The sequence below is a fragment of the Silurus meridionalis genome, chromosome 1 (assembly GCF_014805685.1).
Source record: "Silurus meridionalis isolate SWU-2019-XX chromosome 1, ASM1480568v1, whole genome shotgun sequence".
Lineage (NCBI taxonomy): Eukaryota > Metazoa > Chordata > Actinopteri > Siluriformes > Siluridae > Silurus > Silurus meridionalis.
The window spans coordinates 27,440,953-27,467,677 of record NC_060884.1 but is presented as its reverse complement, the minus strand read 5'-3'; the positions used below and the strand labels follow the sequence as shown (position 1 = coordinate 27,467,677).

The following is a 26,725-nucleotide window of genomic DNA, read 5'->3' as shown; positions in this document are numbered from 1 at the left end:
TTGAAATCACTTTGGATTACTTAAATAAACTGACTGCTAGAACAGCGACGGTCTGTGAGGACTTAATTTCAGCAAATGGTGGAGTCACTGATGAAATCATGGTTGGAGCACATCTTTTGATTTCAGTCGGTTTGTTTAAACTTGTCTTAAGTGTATATTTTTGTTTATATTGCTACTTACTTTGATGAATTCCTAATTGTATCAGTGGTATGCATATATACAGTAAGTTCTTATACCAGCTTTGACTTCTAAAATATTCGTACTCATTTGTTTAATAAATGTTTGGCAGCTTCCAAATAACATTCATAGTGTGAAATTTTATCATGTTCTACATATAGTTTTGAAAATATATAACTTTCTAAGAAATTCATAATTGGGGCCTCATATTTACCTCAAAAATGAATGACATTCGTACAGTGTTTTAAGTTTGTTTGTGGTACAGACTCCTCACAGGCATTTTGACAATTAAGTGCAAGTTTACGTCATTCAATTAATTCACATTTTTGTCTGTTTCTGTATTTGATCAAAGTGGAAAGTCACACTTGCTAGCAAGGTTTTAGACTAAAAATAAATAAATAAAGGACAAGGTTAAAAAATATTTTTGTGCTCTCTTAAAAGGAAATCCATCAACGTATGTTTATAGGCAGAGAACGTTTGTAACGAAAGCTTCTTTTTTGTTTCTTTTTATTTTTTTTTGATTGACTAGATTCAGCTACACTGACAGCTGAATTGTTTTCCCACTCTGCTACACACAGAAACTTTTTATACAGCTCTGAAGTTACACAGTTGAGAAAAAAGTCTACATCTAGAACCCTCAAATATACTTTGGCTTGTCTGCCAGGTAGAACTTTTTGTTATTGTATAACCATGCAGCAGAGTGTTTCTGTATCAGTGAGAATTCCAAAAGGTCTTTATGATGTGAAGAACACTCAATTATTCAAAACCTTTTGAGGAAGCTTTTTTTCCCCCCTAGAAGTATAATTCTGATTCACTCAACTGGCATCTTTGTCCAGGTAACAGAACAGGTACAAGGACACAAACATCGCTCCAGTCTAAAGGACATAAAGGAACACAGACAATGGTTACATTTTGTATATTTAAAGAAGTTGTTTATCTTGATTTTAATAGAAATTTTGATTATGCTTTTAAATTTACCTCAATACCACCAACCCCTGCTGCAACTGCTCCCAAAATGTAGAGTCTTTCATCTAGGCTTCGTAAAATCCATGCAAAACAGCCCTGAAGAAAGAAAAAACTAGTTCTATAAACATGACCAGTCTTAAAGTTTTGTAAATATACACAATTTTGGATACAAAGTTACTTCATGACAATAAAGGTGCTTATTAATTTTCAGCTCTGATTATTTCCATGTGATGAATGTGCTTTGTGTATTAGCTTGTCATAAAACTAAATATGTACATTTCACCAGAGCTGCACAGGTTGTTGCTGGGATCCTCTTCCACTCCTCCATAATGACATCACAGAGCTGCTTAATCTTCACCACCTTCCGCTTGAGGAAGTGCTCAATAGGGTTTAGGTCTGGAGACATAATTAGCCATTCAATCACCTTCAGCTTCTTTAGCAGGGCAATGTTCATCTTGGCGATGTGTTTGGGGTCGTTTTCATGTTGGAAACCAAAGGAAGGGCCAAAGGAAGGGCATCATGTTCTGCTTAATTATGTCATAGTACATGTTGGAATCTATGTTTTGCTCAATGAACTCAATAAACACTAATGCAGCCCCAGAACATGATGATACCACCACCATTCTTGACTGTAGGCAAGACACAATTTTCTTGGTGCTCCTCACCAAAGATTTGCCACACATGCTGGACACCATCTGAGCCAAACCGGTTTAACTTAGTCTCATCAGACCACAGGACATGGTACAAGTAATTTATGCTCTTAGACAGGTTTTCTCCAGCAAACTGTTTGTAGGCTTGTAAACCAGCTCACAGTAGCAGAAGAGGCTTCTTTCTGAGACGACAGTTATGCAAACCGACTTGTTGCAGTGTGTGGCGTATGGTGTGAGCACTGACAAGTGGACCTTCTGCTTCTGCAACTTCTAAAGCAATGCGGCAGCACTCATGCATCTGTTCTTTGAAGCCAGTTTTCGCACCTGACGCACAGCACGAGGACTCAACTTATTCGATGGACCCTTGCGAGGTCTGTTCCGAGTGAAAACCTCTGTATGACCCTGTCCACTGTACTGTAACTCAGTTTCAGGGTGTTACTGATCTTCTTATAGCTTAGGCCATCTTTGTGGAGAGCAACAATTCTAATTCTCAAACTATCAGTGTGTTCTTTGCCATGAGGTACCATGTTGAATATCGAGTATGATATATGATGTACATAGTATATGCTGACTATGTATGCGGTTTAAATAAACAAGGAACTTGTTTATTTTGAATAAAGCTATGAACAATAATTACTAACTATTTAATTAATAAAAAATATAATCGTTGCCAAACTGTATGAGTTGTATGAGGATATAACATGCTGTTAACATGCACACCACACACCATTTTCTTGAATAGTTTTCTATAACAGTATCCGTCTAATGTCGCGTTCCTTGAAGATAGTGTACACGTAGTGTACTTTAGTGTTGTGTGGATTAAAAAAAAAAAAAAACAGTATAAGGCAAATTGTTGCTACTTTTGCAATTATGACTTTCAAGCAATACAATTAGTTTGGCAGTGTGCTTTCTCACCGGTATCATGCTGTTCTGCGCATTCTCCAAATTACATATGAATGTTGTGTTTTCACAACAGCTGGGATGGTAAATCTCACCATAGTGCTTCAAATAATAGGAGCCGATGAAGTCGGTGTAGTTATTAAAACCACAGCAGTCCAACTATCATGTAACAAAACAGGAGAGAAGACGTGTTTTAGAGTTGGAACATGTAGTTAATTTGTGTGTCGCTTCATGGCTTCATGGCTGGGTATCAATCTGAAAGCACTATGTACATTTTTGTTACACTCTCATTGCAAAGTCCCTTCGGCAGTTTATTTAGTAAGCCAGTTTTTAACCCATATATTACCTTCGCCCACATTACATTGACCTAAAGGTGATCTAATAGTGCTACAGATATATGAATGATATATTCTAGGTGAGGTGCCCTAGGCATTGTGATGCACAGGATCGTTTAATGGCATCTCTGCAATCATGCCTGCACTGTAGTGAAAGATGCTCTGCAATTAAGCCTTGATTTACCTTCGTCATGGTCATGTTCCACAGGCTGGTGAAGTGAAAATCTCTTCCATATTGATCCTGCAGGACAGGTTTGCCCCATGAGCTTAAAAATGTTTTAATCTAAAAGAATAGTAAAAAAAAAACAAAAAACAGACAAGGCTAGATGTGCATGCTTGTTTTAATTCATGCTAACCCATTTTCCCTTATTGTGCTTCTTATACGGCCATCAATAGAGCCTGCATAGGTATTCAGCCAAAACAAATAAAGACTTCATGCAATAACACTGCACCTGATTATCTCCTGTAGGTTCCGATCATAGAAAATTTCCATATATATTGATGCATTTGGAAGGGAAGGTTTCAAGCAATTATGTTAGATCAAATTATCATTTCATGCAGCAAAAGCCATCCAAACAGATACACTGATGAGGCAGAATCTGGCAGAAAATGCACTGCCAATTCTCTGCCTCTTTCTTTGTTGTTTCTCGCTCTGCTTTGGTTAAAGTGATGGGGAGGGGGCATGCATGACATTTTTGTGAGAAAGATGGATGGATTGGGGGAGTGAGCAAGTGAGGGGGGTCATCGCAAGTGGTCCTCTGTATGCCTGGGGGGACGTGCAGACAAGCTGCAATTAAAAGACCCCCCTCTGTTTCCCAAGAAAAAAGCAGAGGAACACAGATCAGTAGGGTTATTATGCACCAGCTTGGCTAATCCATCACCGTCTTCGATGGCAGGACAAAGTACTGTTGGGAAAGTGAGCCCGCTAAAAGCCGAGATCACTAGCGCTAAAGTGGAGAGTGCAACTCAAAACTGGCACATACCTCAGACCTGCTGAGAAAGACATTCAACAATAATACAGGCAAAAAAAACTCGACGCCTCTATTAAATCAATACTCATACAGAAGTGCTGTTTGAACTTAGTTCTGCATTCCTGTGTTGTCTTATACAGAAACATAGTGTTTGTTGGAGAGACTGAATAAAAATATAAATGTAGGATTGCAATGTGATATGTTTTTGCTAATTTATTGCTCGATTTCACTGAAGCATGCTCCCACGAGGTGAGCAAAATAGTTCCCAATTTGCCTTTTCACACTTATCTCTGTCTATACATATTAGGTTTCTGATTTATTCTCGAGCGTCAGATTGCAGCAGAGAATATGAGCAGTGCCACTATACATTCAAACATGTCAGGACTTATCACTCTAACCGGTACTGATTGTTCAGGTAGATGCGTATACTGGTCGAATTTACATTACAGTGATATTGTAATGCATTCGCGTTCCATATTAATCTAAAATGCAGCAGACGCAGCCGGTTACAGACAAGCACATACATTATTAAAACGACAATTTCTTGTGGCACTGAAATGAATAAATGGACATTTAGGTGTCAGTGATGGTGACAAACAGCACATTAAATGAGCTTGTGCATGTCTAATGTTCCCCGTAACTGTTCCCCTAGACTGTCCATAATTCAAACATATGTCCTTCTCAGGTCCTTCCCATTTCCTAATGAATAGTTTTGGCATAACTGAATATGCTGATGAGCTGTCATTCATTCGGGGAAAATGCTGTGTGGAAAGGAATTATTTGCATCAACAGCAACAACAACAAAAAAAGGGCGAACTTTAATGTAATAGCTTTGATGACATTAGAACGTAAATAAAACCAAGCATCGCATTTGACCGATGAGATTCAAATTTGCCTAAAAATGTTTTATTTTCTTGATTTAAATGCATTATTTCCCTCAATCGCTTTTCATATCTCACTCAGAATTATTATAGGTTTCACTAAATGGCCACAGCAATATATGTAAATTGACTGTTTTGCATATAAATGCTTGAACTTGAGTTGTAGAGGTGAATAAATTGCTGGGAGAGAGAGTGCTGGCACACAGCTTGGAGCAATCACACAGTCATTAAGAAGCAGAATGCACAGGAGCCACTGCCAACTCCACATATTTAATAATGCTCAGAAGGAAAAAAAATGGATATAGTGTAAAATAAATAAATAATTAAAAAAAAAACATGTACATGCAAATAAAAATAGGCAGTAACAGGAAAAGTCAGAAAGAACACGAGGAGGCCGTGACCTCAGAGCAAAACTTACATGTGTAGAATAGGCCAGCGCAAACATTCCAAGGGTCAGCTCTGAGATGAAAATAATGACGATGATGGAAAAGAACTGTATGGGGAATGTGGAGATTTATAATGAGCATGGCAGTACTATCAAGTAATTAATGGTATCTGAGGTCATATGGCATTGTGCTAATGCATAGGAGAACTTTACATTTGGTGAAAAGTAATCACCAAATGAAAATGTTTTAATTAAAATTAAAAAATCAAGTCTTCATATGCAGTGCTTGATCATGTGATTGGTTTTCATTACCATTATCAGGAGACATTTGCTCTCTTTTTTCGCACCACAGCAACCCAAAAATCCCAGCAAGACCATTATAATTCCAACAACAATGAAGTATATGTCAACTTTGATGGTATTTATGGCGTTTATAGAAAACACTCCGAGTGCGTTTGAGCCCAGTACATCTCCAGTTAAACGCAACCAAAACCCAACAGCTATCAAGCCTCCTCCACCAACCTGGGAAAAAAATAATAAATCTCATATTAATTTAAACAATTTTACTTTAATATTGAGCAGCAACTGAAAACATTGTGTTTTAATCATGCAAATTATACAACATGGACAACACCTAATGAAGAATAAATATATGACGTTATATTTTATGTTGTACTGCACTAAGATACTGTTTTTACAACCTCAGTTCTGTGTTCTGTGAGAAATAAATTGTGGAAAAACAGTTGGATTTATTGTTACCATCACAAAGCTGATCATTATTGAATGATACATTATTTTAACATTATTAGATACCTTTAACTAGTATATAGTTATCTGACAGCTTCTTGTTTATTCCCTCTTAAATTCAATAAGAAAGAAAGAAAGAAAGAAAGAAAGAAAGAAAGAAAGAAAGAAAGAAAGAAAGAAAGAAAAAAAGAAAGAACTCTTTCCTGAGGACTTTTCTGTACTGAAAAACTTGCTTGAGTGTTACGAAAAGCTAAGACGTCTTCCATAAATAGTAAATCAACGTCTCTTTACAGACAAGTTTACCATATTAATAAACACCTTTTTTTAGATAGATAGATAGATAGATAGATAGATAGATAGATAGATAGATAGATAGATAGATAGAGTGCCCTCCACAATTATTGGCACCCGTGTTTAAGATGTGGTCGTGGACTTCAAAAAATTCTCCTTTTTTTTTTAAACAACATAGAACCCAAATGCAAAAAGAGAAAATCCAACCTTTATTTAAGTACATTACTTTGGTGGTAAAAATCACACATTTAGAAAAAAAAAACTTGAAATCATGTGTGCCACAATTATTGGCACCCCTGATGTTAATACTTTGTACAACCTCCTTTTGCCAACAAGACAGCACTTAATCTCCTCCTATAACATTTCACAAGATTGGAGAACACAGAGAGAGGATTTTGACCATTCTTCTTTGCACAATCTTTCTAGATCATCCAGTGTCCTGGGTCCTCTCTTATGCACTCTTCTCTTTAGCTCGCCCCACAGGTTTTCGATTGGGTTGAGGTCTGGGGACTGAGATGGCCATGGGAGGACCTTGAGTTTGTGACTGCTGAACCACTTTTGTGTAGATTTTGCCACATGTTTTGGATCATTATCCTGCTGAAAGACCCAATGACGACCCATCTTCAGCTTTCTGGCAGAGGCCATCAGGTTTTTATTTAAAATATCCTGGTACTTCAAAGCGTTCATAATGCCATGCACCCTAACAAGGTTCCCAGGGCCTTTGGAAGAGAAACAGGCCCACAGCATCACAGATCCTCCACCATACTTCACGGTGGGCATGAGGTGCTTTTCGGCATACTCATCTTTTGTTTTACGCCAGACCCACTTAGAGTGTTTGTTGCCAAAAAGCTCAATCTTAGTCTCATCTGACCAAAGCACACGATCCCAGTTGAAGTCCCAGTACCGCTTAGCAAACTCCAGACGTTTACTTTTGTGAGTGTTAGTAAGAAAAGGCTTTTTCCTTGCATGCCTCCCAAACAGCTTGTTGGCATGTAGAGAGCGTCTGATGGTTGTTTTGGAGACTCTGTGACCCCAAGATGCCACTCTTTGATGCAATTCTGTGACGGTGAGCTTGGGAAATTTTTACTTCTCTTACCATCCTCCTCACTGTGCGTTGTGGCAAGATAAACTTGGGACCTCTTCCAGCCTTGTTTGTCACTGTTCCAGTTGTTTTAAACTTCTTAATGATTCCTCTGACTGTAGATACCGGCAAGTTAAGGCGAGTGGCTATTTTCTTGTAGCCATTGCCTGACTTATGAAGGTCGACACACATCTGCCTTACTTGAATGGTGTGTTCTCTTGTCTTTGCCATGTTGACAAATGGGTAAGAGAATTAGGCCTCTGTGTCACGTCATATTTATACCCCAGGGAAACAGGAAATCATGAATTACTAATTAAAAGTCCCTAGATACCCTGACCAACCTTAGCAACTACAGAAAATATATAAAAAAAAAAAAAATTAAATTTTTCAGAGGAATTGTTAGGGGTGCCAATAATTGTGGGACACATGATTTCAAGTTTTTTTTTCTTTCTAAATGTATGATTTTTTTTACCACCAAAGTTATGTACTTAAATGAAAGGTTTGATTTTTCTCTTTTTTTGCATTTGGGTTCTATGTTGTTTTAAAAAAAAGGAGAATTTTTAGAAGTCCACGACCACATCTTAAACAGGGGTGCCAATAATTGTGGAGGGCACTGTAGATAGATAGATAGATAGATAGACAGACAGACAGACAGACAGACAGACAGACAGACAGACAGACAGACAACTTTGTCATTGCATAGTACGGGTACCCATCAACAAAAATGCAGTTCAGCATCTACCAGAAGTGCAAATAGTAGCAATTGTGCAAATAATAATGTAAATAATATGTACAGCATGTAATATACAGGGAGTGCAGAATTATTAGGCAAATGAGTATTTTGACCACATCATCCTCGTTATGCATGTTGTCTTACTCCAAGCTGTATAGGCTGGAAAGCCTACTACCAATTAAGCATATTAGGTGATGTGCATCTCTGTAATGAGAAGGGGTGTGGTCTAATGACATCAACACCCTATATCAGGTGTGCATAATTATTAGGCAACTTCCTTTCCTTTGGCAAATGGGTCAAAAGAAGGACTTGACAGGCTCAGAAAAGTCAAAAATAGTGAGATATATTGCAGAGGGATGCAGCAGTCTTAAAATAGCCAAGCTTCTGAAGCGTGATCATCGAACAATCAAGCGTTTCATTCAAAATAGTCGACAGGGTCGCAAGAAGCGTGTGGAAAACCAAGGCGCAAAATAACTGCCCGTGAACTGAGAAAAGTCAAGCGTGCAGCTGCCAAGATGCCACTTGCCACCAGTTTGGCCATATTTCAGAGCTGCAACATCACTGAGTGCCCAAAAGCACAAGGTGTGCAATACTCAGAGACATGGCCAAGGTAAGAAAGGCAGAAAGTCGACCACCACTGAACAAGACACACAAGCTGAAACGTCAAGACTGGGCCAAGAAATATCTCAAGACTGATTTTTCTAAGGTTTTATGGACTGATGAAATGAGAGTGAGTCTTGATGGGCCAGATGGATGGGCCCGTGGCTGGATTGGTAAAGGGCAGAGAGCTCCAGTCCGACTCAGACGCCAGCAAGGTGGAGGTGGAGTACTGGTTTGGGCTGGTATCATCAAAGATGAGCTTGTGGGGCCTTTTCGGGTTGAGGATGGAGTCAAGCTGAACTCCCAGTCCTACTGCCAGTTTCTGGAAGACACCTTCTTCAAGCAGTGGTACAGGAAGAAGTCTGCATCCTTCAAGAAAACATGATTTTCATGCAGGACAATGCTCCATCACACACGTCCAAGTACTCCACAGCGTGGCTGGCAAGAAAGGGTATAAAAGAAGAAAATCTAATGATATGGCCTCCTTGTTCACCTGATCTGAACCCCATTGAGAACCTGTGGTCCATCATCAAATGTGCGATTTACAAGGAGGGAAAACAGTACACCTCTCTGAACAGTGTCTGGGAGGCTGTGGTTGCTGCTGCACGCAATGTTGATGGTGAACAGATCAAAACACTGACAGAATCCATGGATGGCAGGCTTTTGAGTGTCCTTGCAAAGAAAGGTGGCTATATTGGTCACTGATTTGTTTTTGTTTGGTTTTGAATGTCAGAAATGTATATTTGTGAATGTTGAGATGTTATATTGGTTTCACTGGTAAAATAAATAATTGAAATGGGTATGAATTTGTTTTTGTTGTTGCCTAATAATTATGCACAGTAATAGTCACCTGCACACACAGATATCCCCCTAAAATAGCTAAAACTAAAAACTACTTCCAAAAATATTCAGCTTTGATATTAATGAGTTTTTTGTGTTCATTGAGAACATGGTTGTTGTTCAAATTAAATCCTCAAATAAAATTAATCCTCAAAAATACAACTTGCCTAATAATTCTGCACTCCCTGTATGTGTATATATGTACAGCAAATATATATGTATTGAAAAATGGCAATTGAAAAATGTTAATTATTAAATGTTGAGTATGAAATGTGCACATTAATACAAACCTCTTGTTAATGTCTTATTAAAGGATATTTTAATGATTATGTAATATATAATGTATTACACAAGTACTAGATACATATAAAAAATTATATCAAATGTTTGCCCCCAACCAAATGAAATTTCCTCTTCACTTTCAAGGTACTTGGCCTTCTTCTTTGGTAATTCATTAAACCAGTGTATAAGATAAAAACATGTATTTAATTAATCAGATTGTTCCCTTATTTTGCCTAAGCCACAGCTGAAAAACAGTCCCATCTGGGTCTGTAGTAGACTTTCTTTATATTTGGGATTTTATGCCTTCACATTCCCAGTTCATTATCATCATTAATATCAGCCTCTCTTATCCTTCACATTTTCCCATTCTCTTATTCTATTTCCCCACAAAACCTGAGGCAAATGTGCAACATGTGGGTCATTAATTAATGGTCATTAATTTATATAAAAAAACCCTGCATAACAAACACACAAGTCTCTCACTCTGTATATAGGCCTGGAGCATCATGTATAATGGTTTAACCTTTCCAATAGTAGTGTAACCCAATGGCACTATCTGTATCTCTATGTAATTAGTGCTCCAAATATCCGTGTCTGTACCCGTATATAGATTTAATCCTGAAATAGGTGTTGCCTGGAAGATGGAATCCAATTTAAACTGCAGTTACCATGACCAGGCAGTTACTAAGGATGAATGAATGGAAACTGTAAATGTCCTCATAGTGTTTACATTAATAAACACAATGCTCCTTTGTCTCATCAGCTTTGTATTTGGCCATTCACAAGCCCAAACGAGAAATAAAAAACCTCTTTCTCAAGAGTCTTGCAGGGTTCGAGGTTCATCGTGCACTTTAGTCTCAATCACTTTTCTGGCAAGAATTGAATTTCAGCATATATTCATTCTATCTTTTTAAGACTGAGCACTAAATAAATAATTTTCTCATTTTTAAATACAAACTTAGACCTCTGTGGGTATTATTAATATACAAAAATGACATGTTGAACTCTAGATCAATTTTACTTCATTTTTGTTGCAGCAGCAGCATACGGTATAATGAGAGGGTTGATCTCAGTGTGTGAGTTCAAACATGCCACTGTAACCATGTCCAAAGCCTGACAGTTTATGTCAGCGGCAATCACAGCTGTCACAGCTGGTCCTCTGATTGTGCTGCATGTCTAATAAAGCATACATGACTCCATAGTACCTTATTTCTGACACCAATTTTAACATGGCTTCCAGAATAGTTTATGCATATATCACGTGGCATTTTTCCCCCATCTGCTTTTGATAATCAGCACAGCTCACGGATAAACAAATATGACAGGCATATTACTCTCAGGTTCCTATCTCCAAATGTTTCCTGCTGCCTGTCAAATTCATTTTTTGGCATTGTCCTTTTCTTTCCGGAAAAACAGGCTCGAACCTCTAATAAAATACAATGTGTGGAGAATGCCGTGCAAGGAGAAATTGCGTCAAAGATATTACATGTAAATCAGTTTAAAGGAAACGTAAACGCAAAAGGAAGAAGAAAAAACGAAAGCGCAAAATGCAGAGGACAGAATGAACTGCCTTTGCCGAGCAGTAGAAAAAAGGCCATGAAGATCCCTAAAGGGCAGGATCTGGATGATAAGGACAAAAATAGAAACCCTGCCATGCTTGAAGGGGACAGGAAATAGAAGTGAAAGTACTATACATCAAAAAAAAGAGAATTTGTAATCTTTGGACTCCAAAGCACGATTGAGGCATGCGTTTTATACTTAATTTCACCGGGGAGTTGCTTTCTGAGAAAGTAGAAGCTATTTGGCTTGTATTTGGAAGTGACTCATTTCGTCTCTGGAGATTTTTCTGAGGCACTATCGCTATTAGTGGTCTAAATATAAATCTTTCTGTGAAGCTTCTTAGTGACAATGTCCAAATAAAGTGGTATACAAAACGAAATTGAATTTAAACTATAATAGCAAACCACGTATACTACTTGAACCTCTAGATTTCAGAATCCTACAGTCAGATTGTTATTGATTTGGCCTCACAGGCTATGAGAAGCTCACAGCAATCATGAATGGCACTCAGGCTAGGTATGCAAAGATGCCACTGCTGATATTAATGTGAAATGTAACCACTAATTAGCATAGTTTCCAGTTTCCTAAAATATATTTAAGATAGATTGATACAGTAACATGCACCTTTTTTTAATAACTTGGCTTCAGTATCATCCGAGTCTTTTAACAAGTCCAGTGCTCAAGAAGTCTAATCACAATATATCATAAAGCACATAGAAAATCATTGTATTCCCCTATTTTTCTATTTATACACATATTGCTAATTCAAAAAGTATTTGACAACTTATAGAACATAAACCTGTGGAGTACCATCCAAGTTAAACCTCAGCAAGCTCAGTGGTCTGGTCTCAAAATGGCATGTACAAATTGCATTTAGGGAAATAAAAACCCTCTTCCCGGTTTCTATGAAATCACCCTTAACAACTAAAGCATACAAAATGGGTAAGAGTGCAGATTCATCTGCTCTACAGCATCTACGAGCGATTACAGAGTTTCATCTCTATTAGCTATCAAACCAAGTTGGGAAAATTAGAAGCTTTCAACTTAATGAGATGAAAATTGCTGTAAGTAAGAAACTGTAATTGCCTTGTTGACGATATAGACTTCGCTGCAAGCCTGTGACATCTAGTTTGAAAGCGCCTTTGTTATATGTTTGCATTACGGGGAGTGTAAATTACTGTGTGCATATTCCCAGACAAACTGAATCTCTTTAATACTTTGCACGTCACATAAAAATCTCGGGTTATAAATACGGAAATGTAATTACTCTTTTAAATGCCAACACCGCCCCTCCCATCTTACGCTTACATGCATACATTTAATGAGAAAACACAACACGCTTACCAGGATTAACAAGTTGTACACAACCATTAAAACTTTGGCGAATTCAAAGAAGCCCATTTTTATCTGTAAAAAAAAAAACAATAAAGGTAAGTTTAGCGCAGACTCGCAATCACTGAAACAGATTGTTTGTGAAACACTGGAAAAAAAAAACGTAATAAAATTTTTATAAATGAACGTACCTACTTTTAGGGAATTGTCGATGATACAGCGGGTGGCACAGGTGAGTGAAGGTCAGTCAGGTGAAGGAAATAGACAGAGAGAGAAAGAGAGAGAGAAGGAGAGAGAGAGAGAAAGAGAGAGAGAGAGATGAACATAGGTAGAATGGATGTGGTATAGGTTGTGATCGAGGTCACCCAAGTGGTCAGAGGCCTGATTTCCTGCTTCAGTGCTAAGACACACCTATTGAATCACCACATTGAAAGAAGTGGTCATCATCTGTCATGGCCTGATGGAACTATCTAAAAGCAACGGGTAACATAAATAAAATTAAAAATTAATTTGTGATGTGTGATGCATGCGAATTAATAATCAGGACAAAATATCATATGCACAACCACTGATTGCTTGTAATTAAAGCATAGTTATTACTGTCAACAATACATTTACGCCTAAAATATTAGATGCAACATCTATGGTTAATAGGTCATGTTTTGTTTGGTTTTTTTTTTTTTTTTTTTTTTGCTGCTGCCTTCAATTCCTTTGTGTCCTTTCCTATGGGGCTCCTTTGTTCTATTGTCCACAGCTTTCTGTGATGTTTTCTTACTTCCTCTGTAGAGGGCAATGTTGCCGCACTCAGGTACAGCTTATCCAACAGCGCTATATGCTTCACTAATTCACTCATGTGGTGTGTAGGGTTCATGGAGCTGATTGATGTTCTCACTGCGTAGGACGCTGTCTTTCTTTGTTCAGTTTTCTCTATGAAAAATGCTCAAGACAAAACAAAGAGATAATCAGCTCAGCCAGTGGGAGACTTAAGAAGTGGCCTGCTCTGGAGGTTTTATTGAAGATTGGTATTATGATTTAGGTTAGCAGATGAATGCTCTAGAGTAGAGATTTTTTCCCAGTGATTTGTTAGAAGAAGAAACATTTGCACGACAAATATCTTTTTTTTAGTTTTGTGGGGGGGGTTATCTGAAATTTATGTGACGTGTTTTTAATGAATCTTTCCAAAGATTTAGAAAAGACAAGATTCTGTTATTCATCTTTAGTATCGATTTATTCCAGTCACGATCACAGTGGATCCAGAAACTTTCCCAGAAACACTAAATGAGAGCTGTGAATATACCCTGGATAGTATGCTAGTCCAGTATAGATATAACTCTAGGACATGAACAGAATTGTGGTGGTGGTTGTTATAGTGTTTTATCAAGCTTATCTTCTGTGGTTGAAACATGAGAGTTGTTTTTTTCCCTCCCCAGATGTTGGTACTGCCTACTGATATAGTGTAGTTGCAGTAGTTAGCGTACTTTGTATGCATTAGGTAACAGTATTACATAACCTGGGTAGTGGTGGAAAGGGTTGGAGTTTTGTTATATTAATAATTCATGTTAATGCATTATATTAATGCATTCACTGTATATCTTTGTATATTTTAGCACTTATTTTGGGTGTTAGAACCCCAAAAAATAGAATAAATAAGAATGGTACGGTGGCAGAGAAGTGCAAAACACATTATCAAACCAGAAAACAAATTAACAAATTAGAAAACACTTACAAATCTGAGAACAAAATAACAAATCCGAAAACAAAATAACAAGTCTGTAAACAAAATAACAAATCCGAAAGCAAAATAACAAATCTGAGAACAAAATAACAAATCCGAAAACAAAATAACAAATCTGAAAACAAAATAAATCAGAAAACAAAATAACAAATCCGAAGCAAAATAACAAATGCAAACACAAATTAACAAATCTGAGAACAAAATAACAAATCTGAAAACAAAATAACAAGTCCGTAAACAAAATAACAAATCCGAAAGCAAAATAACAAATCTGAGAACAAAATAACAAATCCGAAAGCAAAATAAATCCAAAACAAAATAAATCCAAAACAAAATAACAAATGCAAACACAAATGAACAAATCTGAAAACAAAATAAATGCAAAAACACATTAACAAATCAGAAAAAAAATTAACAAATTAGAAAACACTTACAAACCTGAAAACAAAATATCAAATGCAAAAACAAAATAACAAATCTGAAAACACAACGACAAACACAAGTCAGACAAACCGGAAAAGGTAGGTATAGTTTGTGAATGGAAACTTACTGATCATTGGACGAGACACCTGTCATTCAAGATATACAGAAAGTACAACAGTCTTTTTTTTTTTTTTTATTAAGCAATTAGCCATATACAAACACTGTGACAATAACAAGTAAAATTTACATTACAATACACAGAACAGGTGCATGAAAATACAAATATGTACACATATATTTAAGGGAAAGAGGGAAAAAATAGATAAATAAATACATATCATATTTTTCTAAAAAGGACAAAGGGTTCATTGCATTTTTCTTTTTAATCAGTTTAAGGTCTTTTGTAAAAGAAAGAAATTAATTACAAAAAGCAAAAAACGTTGGTTTCACTTTCAAGTATTTCGATTTTGTATATAAACTTTTCCCATCAGAAGTATATTATTAACAAGAAAGTCTTATAACTCAAAGTCAAATAACTTTGTTATTGTTCATTACAAGTGCAAAGATAATGTCCTTCACAGTGAAATTTCTTAGATGGGGAACCTTTGGGTAAAGCCAGTTATAGATATCAGACCATAAAGCGTCTGAAGTACAACAGTCTGCGCAGGAGAAAGTTGGAACGTATGTGTAAAAGTGTACAAACTAATCATTATGTCATGATATACTGCAGAATCTTCAACATCACTGCATATCAATGTCCTTCCTCAAAGTAGCTTTTAATTAATTACATTTTCTCCTTGCTTTTGTTTACTTCTGTTATTTTCTTATATTTAAAGGTGCACTAATCAAAATAAAAAATAGTTGAAAGTAAACGGAGAACTTTACCCATGTACGAGAAACAAAGATATAAGATTTCATACTTCCTGTATATCCTGAATGACAGGTGTCTTGTCGGTAAGTGTTCCATCCACAAACTATACCTACCTTTTCCGGTTTGTCTGACTTGTCGCTGTGTTTTCGGATTTGTTATTTTGTTTTTGCATTTGGTATTTTGTTTTCAGATTTGTTAGTGTTTTCTAATTTGTTCATTTGTTTTCTGATTTGTTAATGTGTTTTGCACTTCTGGGCCACCGTAGGGAATGGTCCATGCAGAGGCCATAAATAAAATCATAAATATCATAAATAAAAAGCATGCAGTAGATATGCTGCATTCAGCAACAGTACATCTACATTTTTTTTTTATAGTGGACCTGATATTATTAGAGTTCATATAAAGTTCATATTGCACAGTCATACACCCCTAGCCCAGTGAAGCATAGCCAAGCCTCAGACCTGCACGTTTTTTGGGGTGGAAACCCATGTAAACATGGATTTTTTATATACACAGAACAGTGGGGTGGACACTACTGACTGTTTCACCGAACCAGAGTTCATATACAACATGTCAAGCCTAATTTGTTCAAAAGAAAAAAAAAATCATGCTTTCTTTTATGCACCAAATCAGATCCTTTGGCCCAAATTTAAACCAATTTATAGGCCAATTTGTGTCCAGCTCAGAAATGGACATCTCTCAGGCAGTACTCACTCAGATCTGCTTCTCCAATTGAATCCTGGGAGGAACCATAAAAGACTACCAATTGGCCACTCTTTATGGACCACTTTATTCCCCCTTTCTCTATACCTTTTCTCTTCTACTCTATCTCTATCATTTCCAAGCAGCATTTCAACATGTGCAATCGCTCTCCCTCCCTTCTTTGTTCTGATATCCCTCTCATTTACCCTCCCTGTAATAATGGCCAGTAATTGATATGACTCACACATCTCAGAGTGGTGGCCCTACAGGCAGGAGTTAGGCAGGGAAAAAACTCAGATAGATTGCTTGGTGCCTCCATGCTGAAGTTAAACACATAAAAGCTCCAGCCTTCTCTATAATAACCTTTTAATAGCCCTTTTATGAGTTATGACAATCTCAGCAATGCCATCATTAAATGTCCAGTCCTTAATCTCACTGAGAAGAATAGAAGGGTATTAAAACCAGTTGATAATAATAATCACGCATAGCTGTGCATTCGTAGGCAGAAATGATCAGTTAGTCATTTTTCATCATCTCCGTAACAGGCAGCGATGCTTCCGTGGTGCTGATGGAGCCAGTAAAACATGGACGGCCATAACAAGGTTGGCTAGATTGCCCATTACCTGCTTGCTCCAGGGCAGGTGCATTGGTGATCCATCTCGTGCTCGTGGTCTCAGCTCCAGAGTGGCCGCACCTCATGAAACTCCTCTTCCCCGGGCTCTTTTTATAGCCTAGTGTGATGATACAAGCCCTGAACCTGTGCAGCAAGCTGCAAATGCTTTAATGGAGACAGAAGCAGCCTGACCGGAGCAGATAAACAACGCAGCGTGATCCTGCTGTCATAGGAAGAAATAACCTGTAAAAAGCCACAGAAAATCCAAGTTACGATGCCATAAACATGGAAGCACTTTTAAGCGTGTTCTCTAAATCACGACTCAAGCTCACTATCGGCCTCATTATTGCACATTATCCAAGGCTATAGAAGAATAGCTGTAGGGGAAAAGATGCATCACAGATACCTCAGTGCCAGTGAATTAACTCCCTAATGTTCATGCCATGGACAGCAATCATATAAAATAACTGTTTGTAAACATGTAATGTAACCACGTGTCATGCTTCTGGGCCCATTTAGGTGAGAAATTGCAACAATAGTAACAGGCAAATGCTGTAGAGACCATGCCTAATCACCCAGGCTCCCCCATGACCTCTGTTCTCTTTCTCAGAGTCTTAATTCATCACTAGAAGCTGTAAGCAAACACATATTAATTTTTTACTTCTCCTTAGTGCAAGAGGTGTCCTGGTCAATAACTCAGAACAAGGCTTGCTCCCAATACTTGGTTATGGAGCTTTTGCGCCTTTGCTGAGTGCATTGCTCGTCAGACTGGATGACTGTTGAACCTTGCAGTAGATAAAAGGCTTTGATAAGCCAGTTGGCCGTCTTCACGAAGCCTTCGCAAATACGCATGTAAATGTTTCCAATAAATGCTGTTTATGAAAATCTTTCCACGGAGTCTCTAGAGACGCATATTTGCCACATTATATCAAATTCCAATATCCTCAGCGATAATATCCTGAACTAATGATTTGCATAAACACATGGCTACATTGCTAGGTTTGGTGGGGACAGGGTTGCGATTCACTTCAAGCCTCCGTGGAAAAGGCAAAAAACCATAATGAATCTTTTTGCATCGTAGTACTGGATTATTGCATTAAAAATGTATTCACTCCAGCACATTTTGTCTGCATTACTATACCTAATGAATGCTACAGTCACACTAAAGGCTCCAAGGATAAGGTTTTCTATTAGTTCTGAATCAACCACGCACTGCAGTTGCCCAGAGGTTAACAGAGACAGGATATCTCCAGAAACCTGTAGCAGCCGAGCAAATTGCACTGTTGGTAGCCCACTAACCTTGTAGTCTCCATTTTTTTAATCTGCTGTAGCTTTTGAACATTTGTTCATTCAATTTTAGAAGTAGATAAATAGCCGAGGTTTTTAAAGTTATATAATAAATAATTGTCCAAACATGCATATGAGGATAAATCTGAACATCTCTAATTTGTAAGCGCATTATTTGCGTTATTTCATGCCTTGTTCACTTTTTTGTGCACATAATTAACTGTAGTAAATTAGGGAAGTCCAGAGATAGAATAGCAAATAAAGGGGAGGACAGGGGTGCAACTGCAACATTTGCTGAGGGGTATGCAAGATCACCCCCAGTGCGGCGCACCTATGCACTACATATGCCGCGTACCCCATTTTTGCAGCTCTGGGCAAGAGGACAATAAAGCACCGTTTGTAGGCATAGGCAAAGTATGCGGTCACCTAGGGCGCAACCATTGAGCGCCCCCTGCCCTGCCCTGCCCTGCCGCTGCCCTCGCCTATTTACATTATCTATTTTTTTATTGAAGATTAATATATAGTATATGCTTACATACATGAACTCAGGCAATTTTGCAATGATTATAAAATGTGTTTAACCCCTTTTATTGAAGGTTGTAATTGATTTGTAAGGTGTGAGGGTGTAGCATTATGGTGGGAGCACGGACCATTGGGGGTTGACAACAGGAATCTGCCTAGGGTGCGGAAAAGGCTAGAAACGGCCCTGGTAAAGGGCGTTTGTATATGTACAGAAAGAGACAACATACAAATATGTATGAAAGCTAAAGGTAAAGGTACATTTTATACACAGATAAAATTTCTCTTCAAAACAACTCATGTGCGTTTCATATGAATAACTATGCAAATGAATATGATATATACTGATTAAATATTGATATTAAATATTACATCATGAATACAGCATTTTTTTTACTTCTTGGTTTGTTTTTCATGAATCATTCATCACAGGTTAAAAAAACGTTTTCTCAGGCAATACAATTACCTTTATGAAATATGTAAAATTTCTCTATATGAGCTTCATATAATTTTCTGATGATCATGAGAAGAAGAATTTTTGCTTTTGATATGGTAACTCACTAGAAAGTCCTAGTGTCATATTGACACATGCCTTTGTAAGTATTTAAGATTGACCTGAAACCTGATGATGATTTTTAGGTTATCCCTCAGGTGTCTTTCTTTAAGTCAGAGGTGGTCTGTAAGGTTTTGCATTGCCTTCTGGTCCTTGGCAAGCAGATTGATGGGGATATAGAGGCTTTCATGCAATAAATGGCTTTGGGCTGTGCTGAGATGAGCATCCTTGGTTTCTTTAACGACGCCTCTCCTTTTACCTGCGGAAATGTTAACTACGTCCTCGGGAGCACTGAAGCGGTGCGCCAGCCGGTGGCCATATTTCATACAGATCGGCAGGTTAAATATACCAACCTCACATTCAAGCATGGACCACTTTTCCCCTTATTCTTCCTTAAATCCTCAATTTTCCACTTTACTTTTTTCTTAGCCTCTCTCCTTCTAAGCCCTTTGCTCCATTTTGTATTTATCAGGCACATTGAGCATCTCATTCAGGTTTTATAAGTGATAGCTTGGGAAAGGTTGTAGCTTGAGAAAGGTTAATGTGCAGGATGAGTGTAAATTGTTTTGCTATTTCAGTGGACAGAAAGAGCGCTGGAGAGCTGAACCGTAAAATTTGATCGTTTTTGCAATCCCGCTTACGTTTCTACCTTCTTTATTCTTTCCAATTCCTTTCATTCGTCTGCTTCTTTGTCTCTGTTAAGCAGTGGTTCAGACAGAGTTGAAGGGAAAAAATGACTTTTAAAACACCAGTGAATAGAATAATGGCTTTTCATGACCCAAAGGCTTGGGAGAGGTATATAATCAACCATACATTGTTGTGATTTGCTGTAAAGAAACGTGTAAAGACTTAATTGACATTTAATAGTAATGCATATGTGAAACACCTACTTTACTTCTGAAACACTTTACTAAACCAGATATAACCAGTACATCTCTGGTTCACTGGAATAGCAAGGGGTATTTATTTTATTCTTTATGTCATGGTTGAGTTATTCAGCCTATAACATATTTAGTTATTCAGCTATCAATTATTTAAAACTACAGAGACATTAAAACCAAAAGTATGTAGTTATGAAAATGAAGAATATAAGCCTGGACTTGCTGATGCCTCCTGGTAGTCAGGAGACATGTTAAATATTGCATATTAAATATGCACCTAATTTCTGTATCTGCTACCAGCAACATTTCTCTCTCTCTCTCTCTCTCTCTCTCTCTCTCTCTCTCTCTCTCTCTCTCTCTCTCTCTCTCTCTCTCTCTCTCTCTCTCTCTCTCTTTCTCTCTCTCTCTCTCTCTCCCTTTCTCTCTCTCTCTCTCTCTCTCTCTCTCTCTCTCTCTCTCTCTCTCTCTCTCTCTCTCTCTCTCTCTCTCTCTCTCTCTCCCTTTCTCTCTCTCTCTCTCTCTCTCTCTCTCTCTCTCTCTCTCTCTCTCTCTTGTATGTGTGTGTGTGTGTGTGTGTGTGTGTGTGTGTGTCGTGCTACTTAGAGGATTGCAAGTTCTATTAAAGTCGTATGAATGGCCTGAGGAAACAGCAGCAATCATGAGGCTGTCTTTGTAAACTTTGTGTACAGTTATACATGGTCAAGTGATACACACAAACACGTGCACACACACACACACACACACACACACACACACACGCTCCCTCGTTTCCTATATTACCCCCTGCTTCCAGTCTCTCCTCCATGTAACCATCATCATAAAATTTTCCTCTGCTGTCCTCCCACTATGACGCACACACACACGCACGCGCACACACACACACACACACACACACACACACACACACACACACACACACACACACACACAACTACCACAAGTCACTGAATTTGTTCTCTCTCTCTCTCTCTCTCTCTCTCTTTCTCCCTCGCTGTGAGCCCTTTATCACAAAATTTCTATCTCTCTCTCTCTTTCTCTCTCTCTCACTCTCTCTCTTACATGCACACAAGCACACTCTCACTAACCTCATGGCTTCAGGCTGGTCTACAATCCCTTTCTTTGATAAGTCACAGTGGATTTTGGAGAGAAATGAACTTTGACAGCTTCCACTGGTCGCATTCCTGCTCCCCTCACTATAATCTCAAATTAAAATTTTATATAAAGCAACACACTGAGTGTGTGTGTGTGTGTGTGTGTGTGTGTGTGTGTGTGTGTGTGTGTGTGTGTGTCTATAAAAATATAGATTGTATATAAAATGGAGATTTATTATTTATTGGACATCCTCAGCTGGCTGGGCTTCATTAATCACATGTCATATATACCTCTTCTTTATATAGACCCATCTCACTGATATGTAAAAAGTCGTAAAAATGCATGAGATTTGAATGGAAGGGGAAAAAACACCGGAGCAATGGCAGGTGCTCGCCATCATCTCTTTGTCTTTTCTGTGCTCTGTGCTCCTGTGCGTTTTCCCCAAACCACCTTCCTTTGCTGCATTGTGTGTGTGCATGCCCTCTCAATGATAATCTCCTCTTCGCTGCTCCACTCAACAGATGGACCGCTGCCTCATTAACTTTAATACATCCAACATCAATTAAGAAGGAGTTAATTGGGATGCTGAAAAGGTGATTGCCAGCCAACGTGGTGCATACGAAAACTCTCCGCTTAATAAATGAGACTCGTCAAGGCGAAATATGCCACCGGCAGAGCCCGATGAGCCTCATCATAAGTGCCGGTGCTAGCTGGGATTAGCACTTCAGTTGAAAATGCCTCATTTTTTCCCCCTGTCACACATAAGGGGTTGACCTTGATGGGTCCCAATTGTTTCACACAACCTTGCACATAAAGAAATGAATGATATACTGAGTACCATCACATGCATGTAAAATTCCATAGACTTCTACTTCATTACTTCCTCTTCGATGAATATTACTGTATTTAACAAAAAAAACAATTTGATACTGCTTATTTTTTTACAGCATATCGCTAACTTTGTGTACTACAACTGTTGAATCTTATAGCATGTGATTTTGTCAAAGGTATAAAACTATTAGGAATACATATAGGAATATACTTACTGGAAGACAGTAATGAGAAAAGCCTTCACCCCATCATTGGCAGATTATGAGGATTGAGGCCGTGCACTCAGGTTGGGAAGGATGGCATACTCTGTCTCACTAGCCAATAGTGGGCATCTGTCAGTTCATGTATGTGGAAGAGGGCAGATGGTGCTCTCCTACAAGAGTGTTGCACTGCCATGTGACAGCATGAGCAGCCGTTCAGAATGATCCATTTGGCTGGATTTTACATGTCTCAGAGGAAGCAAGTGTTTGCCTTCACCTTCTCTGTTTGATCATTTTCATATGATAGGGAAGAGCTGGTTGGAGGTTGAGAATTGGCAAGTTACCAAATCGGGGAGAATGGATTAATCACTTGACATCACACATATATATTTGTTGTTGTTTTTTTTTGTCGAAATAAATCAGTTTCATTGTTGTTGCTATTGTTCTCGGTTCTAAATAAGTTTTTAATTAAAATGTTCAAATCAAAATCAAGCCTCATGTTGTGCGTTTTTCTTTCAAACAAAGGGATGACTCAGCCCCACTAGCCTAATTACACCAGCCGGCTCTGCAATTTGCTGCTTTCCCTCACACCTTCAGCATGCTTTATGGCAAATATTAGTACGCTTGTTTTGCAAACTGACGCCAGTGCGGATTTCTCAGTCAATCTCGGAGCGAGCTGTAACTGTGAAACATGAGGTGTTTTGGAGATGTCGTCTGGCTGCCATGTACTCATGGGACAACCTTCTGGATGAGGACCTACGCCAGGCCTGTTTGCTGACTCAGTGCCTTATGTGTCCTGCCTTTTCCTAGAACAGGTGCTAAGGAAGAGACAACAGATCAGTGACTAGTGTGACACGTGCGTCATTAGGAAGACGAATGGTTTATTTGGAGTGTATAAATCAAATAAACATTGTATATGGAGAGACGGAGAGGATGCCAAAATGCAGCTTGAATCTCATCTTTACTGTTCAAAAAGGGTGCCTGGGTAAGACAATGTGTAAGCAGTAAAAAAGGACAGGACATGCCTTTATAGGAAAATGATGTGATGCAGGAAGTTAAAGCTACAATGCTGAAATTGAATATTTTTATAAAGAGGAAGCAGCTCCAATGTTTTTGTTTTCTTACACCACAGCAAATTGACCAAAGATTTCAATTTACACGTCTTATCAGAAATCTATTTATACTTATTTTTGAAAAAACTTGTCATGTTACCAAGAAATGACAAAACCCAGAAAGTATTTTCTTTTCTCAAAACCTTTCAGCATTCAAAGCACTGACACTGGATTTTCCTTCCAAAACGATGAAATGAACATCACCTCATAGAAAACTATTTGATAAAATTCCACATGTATCTGCAATTCCACTTGCTCTGTAAGTCTTTGTAAGTGGTTTTACAGAAAAAAAACAAGCAATTGATATCCGTATTCCATTTGAAATGATTGTCAAATGAGTTGATGTTGTAGAATATAAATCAACATCTGACCAATCAGATTTCAGAATTCAATAAGACTATGGTATAAATGCAGATACAAGTCTGGTTGTTTCTTTCTTTTGTGTGCAGCTGTGGGTTCAGGATTAGTAGTAGAAGTAGTAGTAGTGACCATAGTACCATCATTTCTGGACTATAAAGCGCACCCATATATAAGCCGCACCCACTGAATTTTACAAATATTTTTAATTTTACCATAAATAAGCCACACCTGTCTATAAACCCACTAGTCCACACTAATGTACTTTACACAGGCTTTAACGAAAGACACGTTACACACGGTGTAACGGGTGAAATATGTTGCACTTCCTTTAGGAGCATAGCGGTATTTTGGGAATAGCCTGCCACTGCATTTTTCCAGTATTACTGCATGTGTGCAAGACCGAGGAATATGTCATTATTATTTTCTGATGCTGATTTCTAAGTTTCTTTGACTAACCCGTAACGCTGTTGCCAAGAAAAATAAAAAGCATGAGTTTTGGAAACCTGTCTGTGCTTATATGATTTCTGTTGCAACTGGAGTTAGCGAGCTCTCCCTTCACCCTGACTCAACACGCTACAACGGCTTGTATCTAAACAGTAGCCTACCAAGAAAGTCATTGTTCACTGTCTTCCTCCTTCCTTTCCACAACTATTTCTCTCAAGAGTTTATCTTTTGACATCGTTGTGCGTTAAAAAAAAAATGTTTTTTCTCCCGATGTCGTGCAGCTCAGAACACAGGTGAGGTGCGTTTTTTCGTTTCCGTTCGGAAATTTCATTGGTCTAATGTTTTGTCGCTCAGTTTTTTGGCTTGAAGTTTGTAAATACGGGGAACAACCCAGGAAAAATTCATAAATTAGCTGCTTTGTTGTTTAAGCCGCGGGGTTCAAAGCGTAGGAAAAAAGTAGTGGCTTATAGTCCGAAACATACGGTAGTTTTTAACAGGTACCCTTGTCACATCACAGCTCCAGGAGACTATGATACTGAGCTCGAGTTGCTGATGTGAGATAGACATTTTTTTCCTCTCTTAGTAAAGTGTAGAATTAATATCACTGTTTTTTGCTTGATATATGCAGTTATTCTTTAGAGAGGCAAAATTTCCTGTATGGACTCTGCACGTGCGAAAGACCATATGATTAGTCACAGTAGAGCTATCAAACCTTGGATTTTTTTTCAGGTTCAATTCCTTTCATGGTACACATCATATGAAGAAATCAAATTAAATGTCAAAGTGCATCGGGTTATTATATATTCACCTTTCCAATCTATGTTGTCACTGAACCATTGAATAAGGCATGAGCTACCTATAACTAGTCTGTAAAAGATTCCCATATGGAGCCAAACTGTAAAAAAAAGTAAAATAAATAAAAAAAGGTTCACACTAGATAGAGCTTTCTCTTTGTTTTCTTTTATGGCTCTAGCTATCCTATAGCTTCCTTTTGAGGCCCATTAATCTCAGTCAGGGAAGCTGTAACAAACTTCCTTGTTAAAATCACCGGAAAGCAGATATTTAAAAGAGAATAATAGTGAAGCTGAGGAAACTGGACAAATTAGTAAACAATGCCATAAGGTTTGCAGGTCCAGTCTTACCCCTAGATGAATCTTCAGGATGGATGACTCATTACACTTGCAATCTCTCTCTCTCTCTCTCTCTCTCTCTCTCTCTCTCTTTCTCTCTCTTTCTCGCTCTCTCTCTCTCTCCTCTCTCTCTTTCTCTCAGCCCTTTGATAAATGCGCTGGACCACACCGCGGAAAGCAGACCTCCTACCCGCTGCTTCACCATGGGGAAATTTGCATGTGCACTGAGTGTAAAATTGAGGGCTCCCACAGAATCAAGTCTTAATCAACCAAGCTTAATGATCTTCTACGGGGAAGTGATTCTTTTTGTTCTTTTTTTTCCCTCCTGAATTTGCTTTGTATTTATTATAGCATGGATGGATGGCGAGAGTACAAACAGAGGGAACATTATTCTAACTTACAAACCCTTTGATGATAGAAGTATATTGGGACATCGTGCCATCTTGATAGATTGTATTGCTTGCCGCTGAGATTACTTTCCTTCGTAAAAACAGCTCAAACTAACTAAAAGTGCGCCGTGTGACAGGGAGGATTGGATTTTAAGAAGTCTTTTTGATACTTGAATACTAATATAGGTTTCAAAATTAAAGATCATTTGGTCATACTCACATTATTGTCAGGAACGGAACAGTTTTCACTCACCAAAGCAACAAGATAGGAACAAAAGAGCTGCACACCTGTTTGTTGTTTTTGTCCTTTTCACAATTGACCACAGAGTGGCGCTGTGCATCGTACTTCTTTACAGCTTCTCAATGCTGTAGAGAATGCATTTTACCCCTGTGTGTTTTCAGTGTTCACACACAATGGAAATCTTGGAATGGCGCATGTGGGACCCATTCCAAAAAGCCAGTAAGGTGGTGATAAAGCTCAGCTGATTTTTACTACATTCTCAAGGTGATACTAAGGTGATACTGATGCTCAGACTATAAAGCACATTGAGCACAAAGAACTGCTGGCCTAGGTGGTATTTATTTTATTTTTTTATCAAATATGTGTGTGTGTGTGTGTGTGTGTGTGTGTGTGTGTGTGTGTGATTATACACCAATCACCCATAACATTATAACCACTGACAGTTGATGTGAAAAACATTGATTGGTTACAGTGGCACCTGTCAAGGGGTGGGATATATTAGGCAGCCAGTGAACAGTCAGTTCCTTAAAGATGAGATGTTGGAAAAAGGAAAAATAAGGAAGCATAAGAATTTGGGCTACTTTAACCAGGTCCAAATTGTACTGGGTAGA

The 26,725-nt window shown here is 38.1% G+C and overlaps 1 protein-coding gene across 1 annotated transcript; it reads right to left on the bottom strand.

The window, feature by feature from the left end:
• Nucleotides 1-930: 930 nt before the first annotated feature.
• On the bottom strand, nt 931-26,156 carry LOC124382748 (tetraspanin-1). The gene is made up of 10 exons (XM_046844959.1): nt 26,094-26,156; nt 17,086-17,318; nt 12,744-12,806; nt 5,578-5,787; nt 5,223-5,373; nt 3,890-3,975; nt 3,213-3,311; nt 2,709-2,852; nt 1,156-1,239; nt 931-1,052 (listed from the first exon to the last, which is right to left on the bottom strand). The coding sequence occupies exons 2-10, from the start codon at nt 17,107-17,109 to the stop codon at nt 993-995; spliced, it is 921 nt and encodes a 306-aa protein (XP_046700915.1). The 5' UTR covers nt 17,110-17,318; nt 26,094-26,156; the 3' UTR covers nt 931-992.
• Nucleotides 26,157-26,725: the final 569 nt, after the last annotated feature.